Below are 25,900 nucleotides of genomic sequence, written 5' to 3' on the forward strand. Positions count from 1 at the left end.
AACCTGCTAGAGCCTGTTTTTGCATGCAGAGGAAGTCCCTAACTCGCTGAGGGTTTGAGACCCATTGGCTAAGCTCTCCTGGTTTAGCCGCCCAGACAAAGCTGATTCCCAGGGTGTGGCTGCTGTCTCACGCTGGCAGCTTCTAGGAGCCACAGGTGAGTGCAGGGTGGGGGACCAAAGGTGGAAAACCTATCCCAAAAGGCGCATAATGTGTCTCCCACCAGAGGTGCTACAAAACATGACTGGGTGCTCCTTAAATGTGAGGATGGCCACTGAGGAAACAGTTTGGCTAGTTTGCACATTGGTAGGTGGGTCTTTCTGGAGGCCTGTTTCCTCGACAGCCACTGTGAACAGCTTTGATATGAGCTTTGTCACGTCATCCTCCGGATGAAGAGCAGATGGTTTGGAAAATGAGCAGGATGGAGCTTGTGCAAAAAGAGGTGGTTGCCATGTTCTCTCTGATGGTGGCAGAAAGCAGTTTATCCTCCCTCCCCCCCAGCAATCCCTGGCTCCATCGCTTGTTAGCACTGCTATTTATTAATGGATTCCATTTATATGGGCTACCCTTCCTCTCAAGAAACTTTTCTCTCTCTCTCTTGCATCCGCATAGCCCCCAAGATTGCATTTAGCTCCGATTCCTGCGTGGCAGGAGTGGGTGGCGCTGTCGTCTAAACCACTGAGCCTCTTTGGCTTGCCAATTGGAAGGTCAGTGGTTTGAATCCCCGCAATGGGATGAGCTCCTGTTTCTCTGTCCCAGCTCCTGCCAACCTAGCAGTTCGAAAGCATACCAGTGCAAGTAGATAAATAGGTACTGCTGTGGTGGGAAGGTAAAAGGAGTTTCCGTGTGCTCTGGTTTCCATCATGGTTTAGTCATGCTGGTCACAAGACCCGGAAAGCTGACTGTGGACTAAAGCCGGCTCCCTTGGCCTGAAAGTGAGATGAGCGCCACAACCCCATAGTTGCCTTTGACTGGACTTAATCATCCAGGGGTCCTTTACTTCTTTTTTTTTTACCTGGCCTAGAATGCCCCTGGGCTCTCTTCCAACTCTGCAATTCCATAAGATTGGGCTACGAGTCAGTGAAAGGCTACTGTTCTGAAAACCAGCAGAAGGCAGTATTTTCTCCAGATCTCTCCATTTTGCAAACAGAAGCCTTGAGGTTTTTATGTCCACTGGTGGGGAGTTCCTTTCCAAATTGACACACCAATCCCTTACTGGGGGGAAACTCAACCTCTTTGGAAATCACAGTTCCAAGTTCTGGTTTGTAGCGTTAAGTGCCTGAAGTTTATATGATGCTTTAAAAAACAACAAAGAGGAGAAATGTAAATGCAAAGTAAACTAAACTTCCAGATGTTTAAAGATTTATGGGTCCCTTAGTTTCCATGGCAATAATGATGTCAGGCAGTGAGAATGTCAAAAGTCAGTAGCAGGCGGGAAGGGGGGAAAGTAGAAAGCTAAATAAAAGGGAGGAGGGGGTCCCTTTTTTGTAAAAACAAGAAAAGCTACCCCCAAATTAGCTTTGTGTTTAAAACAGCAAAGCTGCATAAAGGTCATGGGTTGGAATCTGCAGCATCTGCGATGGAATGAGAGTACATATACATGGGAACCCAGTGATCAAATGGTACCACGAGCGATTTGGAGCAAGGATTTTTATTTTCTGGAGCATTCGGAGTTTCATTCCCCACCCCCTCTCTTTTAAGTTCACTGTTTATTTTTAAGATTTGTTGCATAATATGTAAGATTGGATTCAAACAATTTGATGGTGGCGACAGCGACAAAGGCAGCAGAGCCGTAATGTGATGGTTTGCATCAGAGAGGTGAAAGGAGCCATACCTGAGGGTCACAGCCAGGCATAAAGACCAGTTGGGAAGCTGTAGGAAACATTTGATCAAGGATCATAGAATTGTAGGGACTGTGAGGATCATCTAGCCCAACCCCATGCAATGCAGGAATCTTTCCCCCAACTTGGGCTCAAACCCACAACCCTGCGATTAAGAGTCTTATGTTCTACCAGCTGAGGAGGTCTGGGTAATAGGTTCACCCAAAAGTAGTAGTAGTTGTTGTTTTTTGTAGTTTGGGGTGTTAAAATGCCTCCCCCATCCAGATACATAATACTAAAGGGGATCCCATGTGCCAATTTGCCATATTTGCTTTCACCCCTAACAACACCATGCTGCTGGGTCAGTGTTTTCACCAGGGTAAAGACCCCTCTCTGGTCTACCATAGTTTGAGTATCTGTATGTTTGGCCCCAGGGACGTGGGTGGCGCTGTGGGTTAAACCACAGAGCCTAGGACTTGCTGATCAGAAGGTCGGCGGTTCGAATCCCTGCAACGGGGTGAGCTCCCATTGCTTGGTCCCTGCTCCTGCCAACCTAGCAGTTTGAAAGCACCTCAAATTACATGTAGATAAATAGGTACCGCTCCGGAGGGGAAGGTAAACGGCATTTCCATGTGCTGCTCTGATTCGTCAGAAGTGGCTTTGTCATGCTGGCCACATGACCCGGAAGCTGTACGCCGGCTCCCTCGGCCAATAAAGTGAGATGAGCGCCGCAACCCCAGAGTCGGCCATGACTGGACCTAATGGTCAGGGGTCCCTTTACCTTTAAGGTGCTACTGGAAGGAATTAATTAATTTGTTTGTTTGTTTGTTTGTTTATTTTCTACTATTTCTGGGTTGGTGGAGTCTGTAACCTGAAGCGTCTGTAACCTGAAGCGTCTGTAACCCGAGGTACCGCTATATTTTTATTCTTTTTTCAAAAAAAATCATTGTGCCTTATGTGCTTTGCTGTTTCTCACCACTCTGGGATTTGTTTAAGCAAAGAGCAGTTGATAAGTGCCCAAAACAAAACGTGAGTTTTGCCTGGGTTGTTTAGGGAGTGGCGGTGAGATTGAGGCTTCTTGACATCGTCAGTAGAGCAAAGCAGCATTATTTCATGAGTCAGCGTTAATAATCCTAACAAGCGCCAGTTGTCAGCTGGCCTTCAAGAGTGAGTTTCCCTTCCGGTTTTGTTTTGTTTGCAGTTCGTGGGAAGGAAGTTGCTGAGTCACAAGCAGATTCGAGCGTCTGCTTTCTTTCCAGAGACCCAGGACCTTCTCTGCTCCTGCAGGAAGACATTAGGCCAGGGCGGGAGTCTTTTTCCCCAGCCCGAGGGTCAAATTCTGTTTTGGAGAACAGTCCAAGGACCTTGTACCAGTGGCGTAGCGTGGGTTGTCAGCACCCGGGGCAAGGCAAGTAATTTGCGCCCCCTAACCCGGGGCAAGGCAAGTAATTTGCCCCCCCCCCCCCCCGCTGCACTGTCCCTCCCCCAGATAGTCCCTCGCTCTCTCCCCGCACCGCACCGCATGCCTGGCACCCTCCCCTCCACAGTGGGCGGCGACCCGGCGGCTCGGATCGGATTCGCACAGCCAGCACTGCAGTGAGAGAGAGTGAGCGAGCCAGGTAGGGGCAGAGAGCTGCGAGTGCGAGCGCCCCCCCAGATGTTGCGCCCAGTGCGGCCGGCCCCCCCTGTACCCCCCACGCTATGCCACTGCCTTGTATCTGTGGTGGGCAGGGCCACAGGCAAAAGTGGATGGAACCACAAATGTAAATGTTATTTTAGTACAGTAGCCTAGTTTCTTCACTCTCCTCCACCCTCCACGCAGCCAAGGACACATTCCAGGCACTTGACAAGAAAGCAAAGGATTCGTGAGGGGTGTGGCCATGGGGAAGGGTGTGGCCGAGGGCCAGATAAAGAAGCTTGCAGGGCCGCATTTAGCTCCTGGGACTGAGGTTCCACACCCCTGTATTAAGTTGTGATTTGGCTGTGATTCCTGCTTTGCAGGGGTGTTGGACTAGATCAGTGCTTCCCAAACTGTTTTGGACTACAATTCCCATCATCCTTGACCAGTGGTCCTGCTAGCTAGGGATGATGGGAGTTGTAGTCCAACAAAAGCCAGAGAGACCCAAGTTTGAGGAACACTGGAGCAGATGATCCTTTGGGTCCCTTCCAACTCTACAATTCTATGGTCCTATGTCAGGGGCAGCAATGGAGGGTTAGGCACTATCCATAGTCTCTATAGGTGTGTGGATTTTCTGGGCACTGATTATCACCAGGCACTCCCATCTACATTGGCATAAGTCGAACTCGTATCAGTTACAGGCTGGAACTTGGCAAATACCCGCCAGTATTCAGCAAGCTGTTATCAGGGGAGAGGGCAGGGTTTTGTTGTGCACACAACCCAAAAAAGAAGTGTCAGTGGAATGGAGGGTGGGTGGGTGGGTGGGTGCGTGCAAGAATGTAACAGCAACTCCAGAACTGAGAGCAAAAGTTGAGTCCATCTAGCTGAATTGAGTGCTCACTGGAAGGACAGATCCTGAAGCTGAGGCTCCAATACTTTGGCCACCTCATGAGAAGAGAAGACTCCCTGGAAAAGACCCTGATGTTGGGAAAGATGGAGGGCACAAGGAGAAGGGGACGACAGAGGATGAGATGGTTGGACAGTGTTCTTGAAGCTACCAGCATGAGTTTGACCAAACTGCGGGAGGCAGTGGAAGACAGGAGTGCCTGGCCTGCTCTGGTCCATGGGGTCACGAAGAGTCGGACACGACTAAACGACTAAACAACAACAAAGCTGAATGACATGAGGGGGCTGTGGTTTGAAATGGAGGGCTTTTATGTTCAGCTCCTTTAGCTGATCAAGGGGCTCAGCTGGATGATGCAAGTGGTCCCTTTTCATTTCCAAAGATTCTATTGTCATATATTATACTCACCAACCCCTTGGCCTACTCCCTTCCCTCACACTTGCCAATCCTCCCTCTCTTTATACCTTTTCTACCCCCTTGACTACCCCCCCCCCACAGCTCACCCCAACCCAATAGGCAGCCACACAAACTGCAGTGTGATGACACCCTTACGTTTCTATGTATATAGGAAGATACCAGTACTAGTCCTACTCAAAATATGAATGGATGTAGCTAAGTTAGGTCCTCTTATTTAGATGCGTGTGCTCCGAGAAGGGCTAGCATTGGATATAAGCCTAATGCTTTTTAATTTATTCTTTAAGTAGTAGTAGTGTATTAATGCTTGGGCCACAGGCCATTCGCATATAAGGTAGATGGGTACAGTACAAAAACCAGTAGTATAAAATACTGTATAAAATCTTTTTATTTTTTAAGTAAGTGAAGGTTTATTCTGTTTCTCCTGCTCTAAAACCATTTCCTTTTTTGTTCTTATTTGGTTTATTGCCTAGATTTGGTTTTAATGTGTTTTTTCCTCTTCACACCTTGGATGTCCTTGCCAAGAGTAAAGAAGAGGCGTTTTTGAATATATTTTAAAATAAACTATAGTAAATATATATAAATATAAGTTTCCTTCCCTCTGAGCGCAAAGGCGTATGTGACCCAAATCTTTATAGTCTCTCTCTCTCTCTCTCATATCTATTTATCTAATCAACTTTGAGGGATATTATTATTTCATGGTTTATATTACTGCTGGCTTTTCTGTCTTGTTTAAAATAAGGTTTCGTATGAGTGCTGTTGTGGCCTGTGAAATGTTTTTCTATTTTGAAGAGTTCTTGTTTTATTATAATGAGAGGTTTTAATTTTTAAGGTGCAGTTATGCATGCAAGCTGCATTTCAGAGGTCTTTGCCTTGAAATATATATATAGATCCCCAACTACTTGTGTTCTGTACTGAAGTTCTCACCCTGGGCCAGCAGGGGGATACTGTAGATAGTTTTCACTCAGGTCCACATATGCAAAAAAGGGATTGAAAGTGACGTTCAGTGATTGGATAGTTACAGAAAATGGTTACTGTTGCGTTCTAGTGGAGCTCTATATAAGCAGGCTGGTTGAACCCTTCAGTTCAGTTCTGTTCTGGCCTGTGAATAAACCCATTACTTAACAACTTCCACACCCCCTTTCAGTTCAAAGACCCCCTAAACACAATCACATATACAGTCACTTTTAAGTAGCTAGTTGCCCAGGTATTTAAAGGAAACCTCCTTTCCATTGGGACTGGTAGGACGGAAGGCAGGGAGCCCACCAGCAGGGGGAGCCAGAGCCTCTGGCAGGCAGAGCCAACTGATTCTAGCTGAGTCCCCATCTTCCTCCGCCTCCCTGCTGAGTTCTACAGTGGGTAAGATACTGAGACTGTAAGGAGGAGCAAGCTGACAGGCAGGGGCGTCCCTAGACAGGTTGTGAGTAAGAAGGCAGGCCAGTGGAGGCTGCTTGAGGGCAGGCTGAGCTTGGTGGGGCAGTGCCCCTGCCCACCTGCCCAAACTGCCTGCCTCTACTGCTCCATTCATGCCAACAGAGGCTTCCTTTTCAACGCAAAGAGCGCCGTTGGATATTCCAGGGTGGAGTTTACAAGGATGTAAGTGTTAAAAATAAATTAATGGAGTGTCTTGTCTGTCTCTTCTCTCCATAGTCACTTCAGATCAAATTGAGAATCTGCATCGGAGATTCAAGCAGCTAAGTGGGGATCAGCCAACTATTCGGTACAGTATTACCTGTTCTTCGCCCTATATCATAATGGATTTATTCAGTGCTTTTCTTCTAAAAATATGTTTACGGGTACTCTCATTTTGACTCAAGAAAATCAACATTTTGTAGTTCAAATCGGGGAAAATAATTACATTAAATGGACAAAAGATTCACAAAATGTTTAAGGGTATGCATACCCCTGCGTACCCCCAGAAAAAAGCACTGGGTTTATTCTCTAAGTGTGGATACTTAATGAAGCCCAATGCTAGGAGGGTTCACATGTCCCATGAAGTAGGACTGCCAGACGTCGGGAATTTCCTGGACATAGGTGGGTAAACAGTGTCTGGGTGGAAATCCCTTGAATGCCCTGGAAAATTCAGGGGGCTTTTATGAATTTCCTTTAAAATAGCTCAAAACTTCTCTCTCTCAAAAAATTTTTTGTGTGGTGGAAAGCTCAACAACTTTTGTGTCCATATTTTCACTTTTTGAAATACGACAACCCTACATTAAGCAACTGTACCATCTGTGTACAGAAGTAGTTGAGCTGTACGCACGTAAGTTATTCCTATGGAACTTTCAACAAAGTATACAATCCTGTAGCAGAGACATCACCTTGCCGACAAAGGTCCGTATAGTGAAAGCTATGGTTTTCCCAGTAGTGATGTATGGAAGTGAGAGCTGGACCATAAAGAAGGCTGATCGCCGAAGAATTGATGCTTTTGAATTATGGTGCTGGAGGAAACTCTTCAGAGTCCCGTGGACTGCAAAAAGATCAAACCTCTCCATTCTTAAAGAAATCAGCCCTGAGTGCTCACTGGAAGGACAGATCCTGAAGCTGAGGCTCCAATACTTTGGCCACCTCATGAGAAGAGAAGACTCCCTGGAAAAGACCCTGATGTTGGGAAAGATGGAGGGCACAAGGAGAAGGGGACGACAGAGGACGAGATGGTTGGATAGTGTTCTCGAAGCTACTAGCATGAGTTTGACCAAACTGTGGGAGGCAGTGGAAGACAGAAGTGCCTGGCATGCTCTGGTCCACGGAGTCACGAAGAGTTGGACACGACTAAACAACAATAAATACAATCCTGTGTACCTGCATACATGATACTTGAGCTGTACAGACAGACAAGCATTCACTATTTCACGCAAACACTTGTACATGCATATGTACGGACAGCTTGTACCTGTGTTCAGGGTAACAATGTGTGTACAAGCCTAGTCTCATGCATGCATGAGACAGAGGCGTCCGAAGTCTTGAGGGTGAGGGAAGGGAACCAGAGCATTGAAGTAGTACAAAAAGATTTAAGGAGGGGATAAAACCTCATGAGTGAACGTGTATACTGCTTGGAGAATTGTTTTGATCAAGCAGTTTACAAATTGTGGGGTTCTTTGTGGGGGGGATAACCCACCACCTTTTTCTGTCATTCCAGTGAGGACTGGGGGTGCTCAGTAGGCATGCAATGCTGTCACAATTGTGTGTTTTGGGGGGGGGGGTGGAATGAAAAACTGAGCTTTGCATTGGGATGGAGTATTCCAAAAGATGGCATGGCTGGTGAGCTGAAACCGTGGAGCAGTGGTTCCCTAACTGACGGTCTTGGTAGACCATGATTAAATTTCCCCCCTTTTGGTGCAATTGTAATGCACTGTGTTCTTTATTTCGTTTTATCGCATTGCGATTTGAATTCTGTGCTGTTTGGATTGCAACACAACACAATGCAATAGATAATAAAAGAAGGAATAAAAACACTATTAAAAACCAATATGAATGATGAATGCAATGGATGTGCCCTCTCCTTGTCTTCAGCCACAGATCCAAAGGCTCACCACGGAACAGCTGAATGAAGTTTTTGGACCGCGGGTGGTCTGTGGACCACAGTTTGGGAAAGACCTCACTGGAGCGCACCATGCTGCAACATGTCGATACTTTTAACAGGGAATGTGCTGTATTCTTAGGAAGATACCGTCCACTCTGGCTGGCAGCAGCTCTCCAAGATTTGGGGCAGGTATCTTTCCCAGCCCTGGAGATGCTGGGGATTAGAATAATAGAATCATGGCATTTTAGAGTTGGAAGGAACCACAACGGTCATCCAGCCCCTGCAATGCAGGAATCTTTTGCCCAACGTGGGGCTCAAAACCACGACCCTGAGTTGAAGAGTCTCATGTCCGACCGGTTGAGCCATGTGATTGAACTGAACAGCATTTTGCATCCTCTACCTCTAAGTAATGGCCCACTCCCAATGCACCAGGAACAGGTGATTCGTGACCCTCTAAATTAGTGGTCTTCAAAGGTCACAGACTCCCCTTTGAAGATCTGGTAGAAGCTATGGACCCCCCTCCCAGAAAAAACCACACCTACACATGAAATGTTGCACACAATTTATTTTATTGCATTGTGTGGGTTGCTCCTGGTGGATGGACCCCCCCTGATGAATCCCATCCATGGAGCACAGGTTAAGCATCCCTGTTCTGTATGGACTCCAGCTTCCATGATGTTTGACCGCTGGCTGTGCTGGTTGGGGCTGATGAAGAGCCATTGTCTTTCCTGGGCTGGAAGAACAGATGGACTGGACGGAAGGCAGCTTCCCCCGTTGCACAGCCAACATCACAGGGAAGGGTGCAATGTGGAGACTGGTCCTTGTCAAGGTCTGTCCTGGGCCGATCGTCCCATCAGAAAACAGCTTGCTAATCAATTGGCTGCTTTCTGCCCTGTTCTCTCCCGTAATGAGATTTTGCTCCTGCAGGCCAAACCCCAGATGGCTCTCTTGAAAGCACAGGCCTTTCTCCGTACAAGGCTTGCGGCTTTTGTGGGGAAGCAGGTGAGGCCATCAACCAGGAGGAAGACACCTCCTCTTTCTTGCTCCTGCCGCTAAGCCATGCCTGGTGCCTTATCGCCAACTGGGTGAGGAATCACAGGGAGAGGAATCTACAAGACCCATAATCTCTGAACCATTGGGGCTGATGGGAGTTGTGAGTCCCAGCAACACTGACTTTTCATCCTTGGTCCAGATCAGGGAGAGGAGGAACCTCCAGCCCTCCAAAGGATGCTGAACTACAACTCCCACTGGCCCCACATTACCCCACTCTTACTTACCATCTCAGGCCGCCCATCTGCGGCCACATTGTTCTTTCTTTTATCAGATCAAAATGATCAGACAACAGCAAAGGTTGCTAGGTTTATCGAGGGTGCAATGAAATTAAGGGCCACTATTTCAATGATAATCTTGGTCATTTGATTGCCCTTTTTACCCATTGTTGTCTTTTCATTTGTATATGTTGCTTGTATTACGATGCCATGGCCATTGACTAAGGCAAATAAAGTTTATCTTATCTGATCCCACCGGCCCCAGCAAGCACAGCCATTGCCCAGTGAAGATGGGAGTTGTGGTTCAATAAATGTTGTGTCTTGATGCTTATGGGGAGGACGGTGTCCTGAAATGTTGGCTCCCAACTCCTACCCATAGTTTGATGCCAAGTGAGAGGGGTTGTTTCCTGTGCTGGTTTCTCCTGCTGCTGCTCAGCCGGCTGGCCTCCACCTGCGCTGCACGGCAGGTTGACCTTTCTGTAGGAAAATAGACAAACGGTTTCAGGCAGAGTCGCAGAGGAGACTGAGGCGGCTCGCTCTGTATGGGGGCAGATGTCCTGCCAAGAGGCAGGAGAGAAGCCGCTTCGCCCCTTCCTTAGAAAACCAGCGGAGAGATCCTGAGGTCGCTGGGAAAAGGAATCTATCATCCCATTTCCAAAAGAGTCTTGCAGGCATCAGGGCTGTGCCGCAGTGGCTCTGGAATAGCACAGAAGTCTAGTGGCTTGTTGTCGCTAGGAAGAGGGGAGGAATCATATTTGTCCATTGATGTATCACATTATTACATCCCGTCTTTTCTTCCAAGGAGCTCAAGGAGGTGGTGTACGTGGTGTACGTGGTTCCCTCCCCCCCCCAAATTCCATCCTCACAACAACCCTGTGAGGTAGGTTATTAGGCAGGGAAGCGGAGATTGGCCAAAGGTCAGCCAGTGAGCTTCATGGCTGAATGGGGAACCTTGGCCTCCCAAGTCCTAGTTCGGCACTCTAGTCATCACACCACATTGGCCATTAGAACTATTACTTAGCTAGTTAGTTATTGAACTTATGTCCCTCTGCTTTTCCCCTTAGAGCTGAGGGTAGCGAACTGGCACACCATTTAAAGCAAAGCATTCTATAAAACAGTTCAAAACATTCCAAAAGCCATGAACCCAAAATCTTTAAAATGCAAAAACACAAAAAAATCAAATCAAACCAAACCAAACCTCAGCTCTGCTACCGAGCCGTGACCCTGTGTTCATTTGTCTTCAGAAACCTGTCTCTCTCACTCACTATTTCTCTCTCTTTCTCTTTGTCCTTTTCTACTTCCACAGCAAGGAGAACTTTGATCGCGTCCCTGATCTGGAGTTCAATCCAATTAGATCCAAAATTGTCCAGGCCTTTTTTGACAAGAGGTAATGTTGTGGGTGCTTGGCCTCCCCAGGGGGGTTCTTCTCTATAGCAACAAGAACTGTGCAGCTCTCCTTAACCTCAAATCCCTCTCTGCACATAAGCCATTAAAAAAACAGTAAAGCGCATAAACAAGCACCTAAAAACCAGTCATTGATTGAGGCAGCTTAGACGTCCTGTTCTTCAGTGCCTGCTAAAGACTGCTTTTGTTAGGCAAAATTACAGACGTGTAATTTCATTAGGCAGACTTGTCGATAGAACCAACCATTTCAAGAACATTCAGATAATTTTATTATGCCTACTGTTTTTTAAGGTCTGGTTTTATTACTAGTCTTCTTTTATGCTAGTGAATATTTTATTGCATTTTATGTAAATGGCTTAAAGCTTTTTATTATTATTAATAATAATATTCAATGGTCTATAATTCTTGCCAAATAAACAAAATCAAGTGTTTCATTTGGTGGCCCCTGTTTGATGGCATCCCAAACATTGGTCTGCTTTCCCTGGGTGCCTTCTGCCTTCCTCTTGCATCAGAAGGATGAGACTATCAGTGGCTTACTAGCCATGATGGCTGTGCTCTGCCTCCATGGTCAGAAACAGGATGCATTTTGCACAATGCATAGTTAAACTGTGGAACTCATTGCCACAGGAGCCAGTGATGGCCACCAAGCTGGATGGCTTCAAAAATGGGTGTGTGCAAATTCATGCAAAATAAATAAGACTTATCAATGGATACTGGGCATGATGGCAAAGCTCTCCTTTGAATACCAGTTGCTAGAAACTAATCCAGAATGCGGCAGCTAGGCTGGTGACTGGGAGTGGCTGCCAAGACCATATAACAGCGGTCCTGAAAGACCTACATTGGCTCCCAGTACGTTTCCGAGCACAATTCAAAGTGTTGGTGCTGACCTTTAAAGCCCTAAACGGCCTCGGCCCAGTATACCTGAAGGAGTGTCTCCACCCCCATCGTTCAGCCCGTACACTGAGGTCCAGCTCCGAGGGCCTTCTGGCGGTTCCCTCACTGCGAGAAGGAAAGCTACAGGGAACCAGGCAGAGGGCCTTCTCGGTAGTGGCACCCACCCTGTGGAACACCCTCCCATCAGATGTCGAGAAAATAAACAACTATTTGACTTTTAGAAGGCATCTGAAGGCAGCCCTGTTTAAGGAAATTTTAAATGTTTGATGTTTTATCAAGTTTTTAATATTCTATTGGAAGCCACCCAGAGTGGCTGGGGAAACCCAAGCAGATGGGCAGGGTATAAATAATAAATTATGATTATTATGAAACCACAGGAGGAGGAGTGTTCTCTCTCTCTTGTGCTCAGGTCCTGCTTGCTGGTTTCCCAAAGGCCAGTCTGAGAAAAGGATGCTGGGCCTGATCGAGAAGGCTCTTCTTACCCCCAGTGCTGTTGCTGCCATTTATTTATTTTTGCAACATCCACACGGTTTCATCCTCAAAGTGCCAATGCATGCTTTTTAAAAGCTGTTGACCTAGATTTCCCCTTGCCACAGAAAATCCAGTTAGTCAGACCAACTCATCATGCCTCTGCAGTTACTGTTGGTGTATCCTTAGCACTTTGGGGACTTGGGCTGTGTGTGTGACGCATTCCATTCTTCTATGGATTTGTTTGCAAATGGCAATTGTCACATTTAAATTCTGTAAGTAAACAATTTATCCTCTGCTTATTTTATCACAGTTTATATACTGCTTGATTGTAAGCAGAAGGGAAAACCTCAAAGCAGTTTACCGAAAGAAGAGAACAATGACGTTATCAGTAAAGACGTGAAGCTTTCAAATTAAAATCAGTTATCAGATAAAAGCAGATTAAAACACATGTCGGCATCCATTAGGTCCAGTCGTGGCCAATTCTGGGGTTGCGGCGCTCATCTCGCTTTATTGGCCGAGGGAGCCGGCGTACAGCTTCCGGGTCATGTGGCCAGCATGACTAAGCCGCTTCTGGCGAACCAGAGCAAAGCACGGAAACGCCGTTTACCTTCCCGCTGGGGCGGTACCTATTTATCTACTTGCACTTTGACGTGCTTTTGAACTGCTAGGTGGGCAGGACCGAACAACGGGAGCTCACCCCATCGTAGGGATTCGAACCGCCGACCTTCTGATTGGAAAGTCCTAGGCTCTGTGGTTTAACCCACAGCGCCACCCGCGTCCCCATATTTGGATAGGCTTGCCTTAAAAAGAAAAGGGGTTTTTAGCTGTTGCTGGAGAGGTACCTGCCTCGTGCCAATAGGCAGGGAGTTTCAAAGTTTGAGTCCTGCCACAATGAAAGATTTCAGTTCTTACAAATGTGTTGATTTTATTCAAATGTCTGGGACACCCCTACACAACAGCCAACTCATTTCTAAATAAGGCTGTGCTTTGCAAACACACTTCCCTCACCCCACCCCACCCCCCAAAAGCACAGGGGCCGATGGGTGTGTAGAACAAGGGTTGCCAACACAGTGCCCTCCAGTTTCTGCTGGGGCCTGACTCCCATCACCCCCGGCTATTGCCCATGCTGACTACGGCTGTGTTGGGAGCCCAGCCTGAGGATGGAGGGCTCTACATTAGGTGTGCCTCATGTCGAAAGTGTTCTGAGTGCTTTCATGCCGATAGGAACCTGCGAGAATCATCGGATGGGTTCGCGGAGGAGATCAACTTCGAAGACTTCTTGACGATCATGTCCAATTTCAGGCCCATCGAGATGGACATGGACGACGAGCAGCTCGATCGATTCCGCAAGAAGAAGCTAAAATGTAAGGTGCTCCTCTTTCTCGATCGAATCTGTTGCTTTGTTGGCAGACGGGCGGAACGGTCTGCATGAGCCCACTGCCTTCATGTTTAGCTGTAAAGGGTGTGGTGCCTGGAGTTTCCCCCCTTCTTCCATGCCCACTGTGTGCCTTCCCATCTCCCACGCCAAAGTCATCTAGCGGAGAAACTTTTTCCTATTGAGGGCCACATTTCATTCTGGACAAATGAAGGTGCTATGGATAAAGAGTTGATCCTGTACTTATTGAGAGCTGCCAGGATGCTTATTGTAGAAATAGCTTTTAAAAGGAACTCTTTAGAGGGATTAAATAAGGATTTATAGTACAGTCAGAATCTGGTCCATAGCTATTACGGAAAAATTAAGTCCAAGGTTAAGGTATACCAGAGGATGCCCCTCCCCTCCTATCATTTTCAACCAGGGGGTAAAAATTCATTTCATGACAGTGATAATGTTCAAAGGCCTCCTGTGAATTATCCTCTTTGGCATTCTTGGTGACTTTTCATCATCAAGAGAGAACATCATAAGCCCTTGAGGACAATATCCCAAGATTTATAAGTAAAGCAAATCCTATATTTTAAGAAAGAATATGCTACTATGCTCCAGTATCAGTAATTGCCCCCCCCCCCATGGGCTATGAGTGAGATGACCCACATTTTTGGTCTGTGTGTGTTTAATTTTCATTTGCATTCAAGCTGTGGTTATTTTTGTAAGTCATTAAATTCTATGTTCTTGATTTTGCACACATGCACACAAACAACCTTCCCCTGCCTACTGGCACAAGAACTCTGTTGGTGTTTGATACAGTCCCTGATTTGATCTGTTAGGCTCAGTTACTATTGTGCGGGGTAAATATGGGCTTTGAATGAATTTATTTCACGCATAGGACTGTGCTTTTAAGCTGTTTACTCCTGACCCTAATTTATTTTGCCTTCTCTCCTCTAGTTCTTTTCCACATGTACGATGCAGACAGTGACGGCAAGATCACTCTGCAGGAATACAGGAATGTAATGTATTATTATTATTATTATTATTGTTATTATTTGGGCATTCCGCTCCCTTAACTGCACTTTCAATGACCCAGCACTGCTCCTCCTCCTCCAACCAGTTTGCAACTTGCTTCTGCCCTCCAGATCGTGCAAGAGATGCTTTCGGGGAACCCTCACCTGGATAAGGAATCGGCGAGGTCCATCGCAGACGGAGCCATGATGGAGGCTGCCAGCATCTGCGTGGGGCAAATGGTAGGCTGAGCGCAACGCTGCAGATGACCAGCAGACGGTCATTCCGAGGCGAGGAAGCGATGTAGCTCAGCGGTAGAGCATCTGCTTGCCGGCAGGAGGTCCCAGGTTCAATCCCCATCTCCAGATAGCGCTTGGAAAGATGGGGGGAGGGAGAGGTACAAAGCAGGATTGAACTCGCCATACACACCTGCTGATTCTATTCCACTTTCTGCAGCTGTGTCTCTCTCTGCCCCCACACCTGACACCAGGTGTGTGGCATGTGGGTGTGTTTTTAGAAAAAAATGGACTGGTTTTTTAATAATATTTTTTATTAATTTACAACAAAAAACAAATCATACAATAATTTGACATCCAAATTTTTACAAAATCTTTCTTTTCTGGACTTCCTTCAGCTTTTCCGTAAATCTTTCGTAGTCATTATTAGTTTACGCATTTCTTATTTTTGTATTGTCATTATTTAAACCTTTCTTTTTCTATTCCCTTTAAACAATCCCTCTCGCGTTTCACAGTGCTTTTTTAAATCCCTCTAGCGTTATTTGTCCCTCACTTATACTCTCCAGATATTCCACAAATTTTCCCCAGGCTTCTGTGAACTTTTGGTCTCTTAAGTATCTAATTTTCCCAGTCATTTTATCCAACTCAGCATAGTCTAACAGCTTCCTTCTCCATTCTTCCATTGTCGGTATTTCCTGTTGTTTCCATTTCTGAGCCAGTAACACCCTTGCAGCCGTCACTGGTGGGCCACGTTTGGCCCAGGCTCCCCACCCATTTTAATGTTGAATTGTGTTTTTCCTCGATTGCGCATTAAGGTTGTGCTGTAAGCCCTTTTAGGAAAACGTCGCCCTTAAGAATGGCATGTAGGTTTTTGCTTTGAGTTAAGAAGTAAGAGCCCTCCGTTTTTTCTCTGAATGCCTCCTCTGCCCTTATAGGACTTTCACCTATCAACGTAATGCTTCTGTTCTTGTTGCAGGAGCCGGATCAAGTATACGAGGGAATCACATTTGAAGACTTCCTTAAGGTTAGAATGGATGCTCACCCTATTGCTTGGCGGAAGTGATGGAGACCAACCTGTGGGAGGGGCGGGGGCAGGAGAGTGAGAGGAGACAGAGAGGAGGGACACAGTGCTAGGCTTTCTGTTACCTCTAAAACTGGATCCTGCTTTATGGGTTTAAATCGCCTTAACCCTGCTTGATATGTTTTTATATTGCTGCTTTATTGCTTTTAGGCTGCATTTTAATGATTTTTTTTTCCTGTTAAATTGCACGTTGCTTGAAAGATTTTTTAAAAATTAAGTTGTCATATAAATGTTTGTGGCCTGCAGCATTAAAAGGGCCCCTAGCCTGTACTCATGGCTCAAGCTTGCTTTTGTTGCCTCTCCACCGGCAGATCTGGGAAGGGATAGACATTGAGACCAAGATGCACGTTCGCTTCCTGACCATGGAGCCGATTGCGATGTGCTACTGACCACGGAGAAGCTGGGACTGAGGTGTTGGTGCCTTCTGGAGCGACCTGGGACGGAAACCGTCAGGCGGTCGATACGGGTATTAAGGGGAAACTGCATCTCCCACGGCTGGGGCAGTTTTTTTTTGCAGGGGGGCGTTGCAGGTTTAGGAGTTGATGTGCCTGGCTTTGGCTTTACAGCTATTTTTTCTCTCTTGTCTACACTAAAGAGCCTCAATAGCCTCAAATCATCAATAAAGCAGGTTTTGTTTTTAATTCTTGGCAGAAGCTTGTTTACTTGTGGATCCTGTGATCAGATACAGTCATGGGACTCAACTTTTAAAAAACCGGGTGCTCTTCTTAACCAAGGGTGAGGAATCAGATCCAGATTATCTTACATCTATCTACTATATATATATTGGAAAGTGATTTCTGTCTGTTGTCTTAAAATATAATTACCGAACTTGGCGTGAGGGTTCCCAGGGCAGGGGCGGTGCTCTCTGTTGACCTTTGCAAGCCAGCCACCATTTTGAACCAAGATGGTGGACTGCACTTGTTCTTTGACATAGACTTGACCACTCTCGAAAAACGTGACTTTGGCACATGACTTCCCTCGATTTTTGGAGCAATGAATCCAAAATCACAAATTACACCATCCATTTTTGGGGGGTGGTTCTACAAAATCCTGGGCAGTCCAAGTACTCTTCGCTAATTGTGAAATAAAACTGGAGCAACATGCCCCAAGGAATGCCCTGTGTAGCATGAAACATGCCACTTTGTTATTCCCAGTTGGTACGGTTATATTTATAAAAGTATTTATATCCACTAAATCACAAAACATACCAAAGGGATTCACAACATTAAAACAATAAAATGTATACGGTAAAAGCACGGGAAAACATTTAAAAGCAAAAAAAGTTTAAAAATAAGCACCAATAAACCATTGTAGGAGATGTGGTTGAGTCTAATATACCAAGGTACCCTGGTATCTCATTTTAACAAAGCTCATTTATTTACACCACCATCATCATCAATAGAAAAGGTTGTTTGTTTGTGTAAACATGTCCAGAAGCATGTTATAACTTCCCAAGTGTGTTTCAAGGGCTATCTGACATCCTGGGAGGAAATGGTGAGTGATTTACACATGCTTTCAAGAGGTCCTGTAGTTCACTTGCTATCTCACTGGTCATGGTCCCAGCCCTCACATTTCCCAGCCCCATAAGTATCCTAAAAGATCAGGCCTGGGCCCAAGGTTAGGAAGTCCAGTCTCTCTACCTGCTTGGCTCCCTGTTTTAACTACTCTCTTCTGCTCCTCTTCCGGGCCTGAGTCACTTTGGGCCAGCACTTCTCCTCCATTCCTACTGCGCCATGTCTGGGTTTTGCAAAGCGTCACACCCTGCCCGCTGCATCCGCTCCATCCCTCATCATCCTCTGCCTTGCTGCATCCAGGTGGGTTTTAGGGGGCATCACTGAGGATCATCTTTGCATTCTCCTCCGTGTGTTTCTGCAGCAGCCACTGCCGTGACCCAAACACCTTCCTGTGGATGTGGGCACCGTCCTTCCTGCTCCACGTTGGTCGGCCTTTGATCAGCACCTCTTACTTCCCGACGCAGCTAGATGTTGTCGTAGGGGACCGCCAGGCCAATATTGTAGTTGTAGCCTGTTGTTTCGTTGTAAGAGGAGCGGCAGATAGGAAGGATGCTCTCTGCAGCCAGCTGGTCCACCAAGAACTCATATGCATAGATGATTCCTCGATGTCTGATTTGGGGAGAGAATAATAATAATAATAATTTTTTATTTATACCCCGCCCTCCCCAACCAAGACGGGCGACATTAGCATGATTAGCATGCATATTATTGTTGTTGTTATTGTTGTTATTATTATTATGACTTCTTAGTCACCTGTTACCTAGAAACTCCAAGCAACTTAGATTGACAAAACATAAACATAACCGCATTATACCATTGTGGGAAAAAGGAGCACAACATTCATTTCATTTGTATACTGGCCTTCATCCAAAGATCACAGGGAAGTCCACAGCGTAAAAATACAAAATAAAAACACAAAATATGCAATAAAACAAAAGCAGAACAAACCAATAACCCCGCCCCCGACACATTTAAAAGGTCACAGAAGGTTAAATCAGCCTAATGCTTGATTGAAGAGAACTGTTTTTGCCTGGTGCCTAAATATTTTTTTTGGGGGGGGGAAGGGGGCAAGCCTCCTTCATATGAAACATTAACATATTAATACAGAAACAAACACATCCTCATATATTTTTTATTATTATTTACTGAATATATTGGTGGTCTTTTTACCAAGGTAACTGTGAGCAACTTGGACAAAAATCTAAAGGACAGTCCCAAAACATCCCACCACTCAAGGAGGCCACAGATGATTAAGAGCCAAAGGCCTGGCCAAAAAAAAGAAATATTTTTGCCTGGAGCCTAAAGGGGACGATGAGGCCTGGCCACAGAAAGCTTTTGCAGCACAGGTACTGTGGGACAGATTCGCTCACTCCCCCAAAGGCCATGGGGAAGAAAGGCAAGTCTTTATCCGAGACTGAAAGGTTCCCAGGAGACCTCACTGGAGAGACCATCCCATAGATGGGGAGCCACAACTGAAAGGCCCTTCATGGGCAATTCCACAGGGTGGTCAACCCAGACATGGCTGCAGTCATTATTCCCATCAATTCTATTAACCCTCCCACCTAAGCTTTGAGCATTCAGGGGCGTGGCCCACTCGCATTCCCTGCTTCTCAGACTCTTGGCTCTGTTTCTGCTTAGTAAAACTGCTGCGCCTGTGGCTGATTCTTACCTTCGATGAGCAGTCAGGTCATCATCCATGATGCTGGCGCCTCGGGGAACCTTCTCGTCAGGGATATTGGCAGTGATGAGGCTGTGGCTGTTGAACCAGATGTGGCGGACAGGGTGCCTGGAGGGAAAAAGGAATGTTGTTGGTGTTTCTGTTTAATTTTTTTTTTTTTTAATCTTAATGGGAGTCACGATTAACATTTCTAAATATGACGTGCAAGTTCTTTTAATAGTTTCTCTCCCCACCCCCACCGTTAAAAATGTCTTGTCATTAAAATGCAGAGTTGATTGGAACAAAACTCTACACCCCCACACACGTGAAAAAAATGCATTTCCATGCACAAATGACAACATGAATGCTGCATTAGCGGGGGGGGGGGGGGACGACTGCCCAATATTCATAGCAAAAACAACGTTTGTTATCTGCGTATCTAAACTCAAGTCATTTGCAGGCGGATTTCCTATGGATACAAAATCAACATGCAATGATCCATAGGACCGCCCTGAACGATTTGTCTTTTTTTCCACTTTTGAAAAGTAGGGCTGACTCCACCAAAGCCACACTCAAGAGTAGACCTACTGAAACCAACAGCTTTGCATAAATTGTGTCCGCTAACTTCAACAGGTCTACTCAGAGAAACAAACCTGGTGCCCTCCATAGGTTTTGGTCCAGAACTTAGGCTGATGGGAATTGCAATCCAAAAATATCTGGCAGGCAACCAGGTGGCGCTGGTCATTCCAAAAGTCTCCATTTGCTGCTTTTTCTTGTTTTGAGTTAAATGGGTCAGTCCAGTGCTGTGGCACTGGAGGGGAAGGGGAGAGAAGGGGGTGGGTCTCCATTCAAGCCAATAATAATACAGTGGTACCTCGGGTTAAGTACTTAATTCATTCTGGAGGTCCGTTCTTAACCTGAAACTGTTCTTAACCTGAAGCACCACTTTAGCTAATGGGGCCTCCCACTGCTGCCGCACCACTGGAGCACAATTTCTGTTCTCATCCTGAAGCAAAGTTCTTACCCTGAGGTACTATTTCTGGGTTAGCAGAGTCTGTAACCTGAAGCGTATGTAACCTAAAGTGTATGTAACCCGAGGTACCACTGTAATAGTATTTTTGCTTTTAGCACCACCCAATGGACAATTGCTGAAGTGCAGTCAGATTCCTGAAGCAGGGCAAGGGGAAAAGGCAGCTTCAGCAGATGCTCTGAGAGCCTCCAAGTGGTGCTGGACTCCGATTCCCATCAGCCCCAGGCAGCATGACCACGGATGATGGGAGATGGAGTCCAACCTGGTTCCCCATACCTGACTTATCAGGGCTGGGGTTATACCTGGTGCTAGTCCTGCCCAGAAAAGAGCCACTTAAATTAATGGACGGAAATCAGGCATCCGAGATCCTTTTAACCAGAGATGCCAGAAGCAGGAGTTAAAAGGTGCACTCGGGTATTTTATTATATTTGTAAAAAAATATTTGGATCCCACTATTCCTAGATAGAGAAAAGAACCGCCACCCCCAAGCAGTTTGTCATTTATACATAAAGCCATACAACGAAAACCAGTGGCAAAGAGTTCTGCAGGACTGGGCTGATAACACTCAAGGCTCGGCGTCTAAATGAACCTCGCTGGCACTAGAAATCACCGAACAGTCAATCTGGGCTGTAAGCGTTCAAGCAGCCCCTGTAAGACTTTGGACAATGCCACCGAGAGTGGAATTAACCATTTGGGAGTCCCAAAGCATGGAACTAGACAAATACATTTCTTCAAAATACATAGCCACACTGAGCAGCCAAGACTATATAACACTGGTCCTGAGAGACCTGCATTGGCTCTCGGTACGTTTCCGAGCACAATTCAAAGTGTTGGTGCTGACCTTTAAAGCCCTAAATGGCCTTGGCCCAGTATACCTGAAGGAGCATCTCCATCCCCATTGTTCAGCCCGGACACTGAGGTCCAGCTCCGAGGGCCTTCCAGCCGTTCCCTCATTGCGAGAAGCAAAGCTACAGGGAACCAGGCAGAGGGCCTTCTCGGTAGTGGCACCCACCCTGTGGAACGCCCTCCCACCAGATGTCAAAGAGAACAACAACTACCAGACTTTTAGACGACATCTGAAGGCAGTTCTGTTTAGGGAAGCTTTTAATGGCTGGGGAGAACCAGCCAGATGGGCAGGGTATAAATATTATTATTATTATTATTATTATTATTGCAGTAGTCTCCCCTCACCAAAGCCCCACCTGCCCGCCTCCTTACTTAGCAGGTGCTGCTGCTAGTCAGCCTCAGCGTTGCCGCTTAGGCAAGTGCCCGCCCCCCTTGCTCTAATGGACCAGCCTCCACCGGCAGCTGACTTTACCTGGCATGGATTTCCCAGAGCTTGGTGCCCATCCTCTGGTCCCACACGCAGACCAGGCCCTCTTCCCCTCCGCTGACGATCTTCCAGTCGTCCATCTGCACAGAAGAGACTCCCAGCTGGTGGCCGTAGAGGGAGCAAACGGAGGCGCTTATGCGGAGGTCAAAAACCCTCACCCTAAAACAAAGACAGAAATGCAGTCAAGTCTCGTGTCACTGGCACAACCCCAGAAGAGATGGTTCCAGCAAGATCTACTTGGAACCACGTTAGATTCCATACGTGCCGACAGCCAGCCTCTCTCACTAGTTGAGCCATCTATGAGAGGCAGTGTGGTGCAGCGGTTAGAGTGCCAGAATTAAGACCTGGGAGAGCAGGGTTCGAATCCCCAAGTCGGCCACAAAGCCTGACCCACCTCGCAGGGTTATTATTGTGGGGATTAACTGAGGAAGGAGAGAGCCATGTACACAACCCTGAGCTCCTTGGAGGAAAAAGGTGGGATAGAAATGCCGTAAATGAAATGGATGTTTATACATAAGAACATGGGAAAGAGCCCTGCCGGACCAGGCCAGTGGCTCATCTAGTGGCCAACCAGATGCCCATGGGAAGCTCACAAAGCAGGGCATGAGTGCAACAGTGCTCTCGGCTCCTGATTCGCAGCAACTGGCATTCAGCAACATGTTGCCTCTGAAAGTAGAAGTAGAACCCAGAATCACCATTGATAGCATTAGCTGCTATGGGAGGGATTCCAGGTGGTCCGCAGCACATCTGCAATTAAAAATCATGTAGCACCTAGGACAGCGCATGACAATTGCTACAAGAGGCAGAAGAATCCGTCAACAACCTCAGCAATTTTTAAGTGGGGGGAAATGGTTTGGGGACGGCTGCTCCAATTATTATTATTGTTATATGTTCCCCACCCATCTGACTGCGTTTCCCCAGTCATTCTGGGTGGCTTCCAACATACAGTGGTACCTCAGGTTACAGATGCTTCAGGTTACAGGCACTTCAGGTTACAGACTCCTCTAACCCAGAAGTAGTACCTTGGGTTAAGAACTTTGCTTCAGGATGAGAACAGAAATCGTGCGGTGGTGGTGCGGCGGCAGTGGGAGGCCCCATTAGCTAAAGTGGTGCTTCAGGTTAAGAACGGACCTCCAGAACAAATTAAGTTCTTAACCCGAGGTACCACTGTACAGAAAAACACAATAAAACATTAAAAGGCTTCCCTATACAGGGCTGCCTTCAGATGTCTCTATGAATTTGTCTAAACCCCTTAAAAAAACTTAAGAAGAGTTTTGCTGGATCAAGCCAATGGCCCATCTAGTCCAACATCCTGTTCTCACAGCGGCCAACCAGATGCCACATGGGAGGCCTGCAAGCAGGACCTGAGTGCTCCCCCCACTTTGAATATCAGCTGCTGGCAGTCATATGGCGCATGGCCTCCGGCAATGGAGGCAGAACACAGCCGTTGTGGCTAGTGGCCACGGATGGCCTTCTCTTCTGTGGGTTTGTCTAATCCTCTTTTAAAGCCATCCAAGTTGGTGGCAATCATCACTGCCTCCTGAGGGAGCCCAAATTCCACCATTTAAGTCTGCACTAGGGGAAGAAGTTATTTCTTCTGTCTGTCCTGAATCTTTCAGCTTCATTGGACGGCCCAGAATTGGACGGTGTAATATGTTGAAACCATCTTGCCCTGATGAGCAAGCTGGCCGCTGAATTCTGCACCAGCTGAAGTTTCTCCAACCATCTTTAGAGACGCGGGTGATGCTGCTGTCTAAACAACAGAGCCTAGGACTTGCCGATCAGAAGATCGGCGGTTCGAATCCCCGCAACGGGGTGAGCTCCCGTTGCTCAGTCCCGGCTCCTGCCAACCTAGCAGTTCAAAAGCGCGATGTGTAAGTAGATAAATAGGTACTGCTCTGGCGGGAAGGTAGCTCACATTATTTACCTATAACGTGTTGCAGTAATCTAACCTAGAGGTCCCCGGAACAGAGATGGAAGAAGTTATTGTGAACCCCTCTCTCTGTGCTTCCTCTAGGGAAGTGAGGGGCGTTATGAATATACACCGCAGCCTAGCAAAAACATCCAAGGAAGGTGTGACGTGGAGTGAGTCAGGGGTGCGGCCTGGGGAGGCAGAGAGGCTGGGAGGGCTGCCTCTCAGCCTGAGGTGTCCCACTGCTGGGCTCAAAGAGGCTGTCCAAGAGTTGAGCAAGTGGATGGATGCAGGAGGTAGGGCTTAGCAGTTTGATCATCCAAAACTGCTGAAGATGAAATCATTGCAGATTGCCAAAAGGGTGTGTGTGTGTGTGTAACAACGACAGAGCCCAGAGAGTAGAGCGGGAACCGCCACAGAGGCTGCTGGAAAAGGAATGGAAGCTAATCCTTGGGAAATGATGAACTGCGGAAGCTGGGAGGCCCGAGCGGATGACAGGAGGACACTCCCTGTGCCAGCACTTCCATTGTTCAGGATCCCTGCTCCGATCTGGAGGCTGTTCCAAAAAAAACAAATCCAAAGCTTCCCCTGCTTCCCTCCCTCCTCCCCGCATTGCCCTTCTCTAATGAAACCGCTCGGCAGGAGCCTGGGAATAGCTCCGTTCCGACAATTAGAACAAAAAGGAGGACAAAGGCTTCCGACCGGGTGGCATCCATCTGACAGGCTGGAGAAGGGAAATGAGCGTGCTCAGGCAGGCTGGGCCACGCGCAACACCTCCGCTGCCGCTTGTCAGAGCATCCACAGATGGAGTAAACAAAGCCTGTCTCCCGCTCTTCCGCTTGCCTGGGTGGGGGGCTGCGCAGAGCTCGGCACTGGGCGAAACCGAAGCGCTGCTTCCAAGCCCCCGTCCATGACAGCGTGTGGCCTGGCGAGCTGCCCGCCGGCGTCGCATATGATAATCAGGCCGCCTTCCATCTCCCGAGCCCTGGCTGAGTCGTCGTGGTTTCATTTGCAAAGACCCGGCTTCCAGGCATCCGTTCCCGGGGGCGGGGCGGGGGGGGGGGGGGGCAAAAGACACTTTTCGAGTTGTTGTTGCTTTTGTGCGGCGGGGATGTCTTACCAACTCCATCTCCCAGGCTCTGGCTACTGATGCCAGAGCATTGTGGTTCCGCAATGATCAAACCTTGAAAAGGATGGAATTCGGGAGCTGGGTTTAGGATTTAGGCACCTGGGAATCTCAGGTGCTGTCTTCTCTCCCCCCCCCCCCCAGCTATGAAGCTCACTGGGTGATCTTTAGGCAGTTACTACCTGTCACTTAACCTACCTCACAGGGTTGCTGCTGCTGTTTTTTAAATTAGTTTTTATTAACGACTGTGTGTTAGAAAACATAGAACTACGCTATATCGCCAACCAAGTGCACCACATAATCCTACACATCCTGGAAGGTGAAACGGAACAATGGGTGCACTTGGAGATAGATAAAACCAGAAAAACCCCCACTATGGCATACCCGTTCCTCGAAAACAAACTAAGGAAAATTCCTGCAACACTAAACAGGTTCACAGGGCCCATGCTTAAAGGAAAACTGGCCCAAACCCCATCCTCACTGATCCCCCTGGTTCACAAGGTGGTTGTGAGGGCAAAAGGGGGAAGAAAGAAACATGCACGCTGCTCTGAATTGTGTGCATGGAATAAATATAAATTTAAATGAAATGAAGCAAGTATCTAGTCCTCAGGCCCATGGGGAGAGGCTTGGAAGTACAGTGGCACCTTGGGTTACAGACGCTTCAGGTTACAGACTCCGCTAACCCAGAAATAGTACCTCAGGGTAAGAACTTTGCTTCAGGATGAGAACAGAAATGGTGCAGTGGTGGTGCGGAGGCAGCAGGAGGCCCCATTAGCTAAAGTGGTCTTCAGGTTAAGAACAGTTTCAGGTTAAGAACGGACCTCCAGAACGAATTAAGTACTTAACCCAAGGTACCACTGTATGGACAACGTCCGATAACTCCCAGAAGCTGGAGAGAGGCTAAGTGCTTAAATATGTTTCCATTTTTAATTGTGTTGCTTTATCCCTGATGTGTTTCCTGCCATGAGTTTCTTTGGGAAGAAGGGTGGGGAATAAATTTAAACCCTCCTCCTCCAGTGCACAGGAGATGGTGCTTTACAGCTACACAAAACCACTTGACCCTGTGTTTGGAGGAAAGGAGAGCAAAAGGTGACACGAAGGAAGTGTAAAAGAAATTATGTACAGCATGGAGAAAGAAGGTAGAGGAAAGTTTCTGTCCTTACCACCACCACCACCCCGACTCTCCTAACACTCTCCTAACACCCCCCCCCGACTCTCCTAACACAAGAACTTGTGTTCTTCTTCATGTGCCTCCTCCACGAGAGGTCTGGAAAGTGGTAACACGAGAACCTTTTGTACGGTGGCTGCCCATTTGTGAAATGTTCT

General features: G+C 47.1%; 2 protein-coding genes across 4 annotated transcripts in view; one reads left to right on the forward strand and one right to left on the reverse strand.

Annotated features, from left to right (window-relative positions):
• TESC (tescalcin) overlaps positions 1 to 16,643 on the forward strand; it is a 30,753-nt gene extending 14,110 nt beyond the window's left edge. The window contains exons 2-8 of the mRNA XM_083417492.1: positions 6,405 to 6,474; positions 10,849 to 10,929; positions 13,536 to 13,675; positions 14,632 to 14,693; positions 14,820 to 14,927; positions 15,898 to 15,945; positions 16,314 to 16,643. Coding sequence (XP_083273618.1) covers positions 6,405 to 6,474; positions 10,849 to 10,929; positions 13,536 to 13,675; positions 14,632 to 14,693; positions 14,820 to 14,927; positions 15,898 to 15,945; positions 16,314 to 16,391 — 587 coding nt within the window. The 3' untranslated portion in view covers positions 16,392 to 16,643. The remainder of the gene's footprint in view (positions 1 to 6,404; positions 6,475 to 10,848; positions 10,930 to 13,535; positions 13,676 to 14,631; positions 14,694 to 14,819; positions 14,928 to 15,897; positions 15,946 to 16,313) is intronic.
• The window catches only part of FBXW8 (F-box and WD repeat domain containing 8), a 61,645-nt gene continuing 52,360 nt past the window's right edge, over positions 16,616 to 25,900 (reverse strand). For 2 of the 3 annotated variants that reach the window (XM_083417463.1, XM_083417462.1), the window contains 3 exons: positions 21,522 to 21,695; positions 19,186 to 19,302; positions 16,616 to 18,125 (listed from right to left, as the gene is read on the reverse strand). In XM_083417463.1, coding sequence (XP_083273589.1) covers positions 17,981 to 18,125; positions 19,186 to 19,302; positions 21,522 to 21,695 — 436 coding nt within the window. In that variant the 3' untranslated portion in view covers positions 16,616 to 17,980. The remainder of the gene's footprint in view (positions 18,126 to 19,185; positions 19,303 to 21,521; positions 21,696 to 25,900) is intronic. The other variant, XM_083417464.1, reaches the window with a different exon arrangement.

Source organism: Podarcis tiliguerta (assembly GCF_965153285.1).
Source record: "Podarcis tiliguerta genome assembly, chromosome: 16".
Taxonomy (NCBI): Eukaryota; Metazoa; Chordata; class Lepidosauria; order Squamata; family Lacertidae; genus Podarcis; species Podarcis tiliguerta.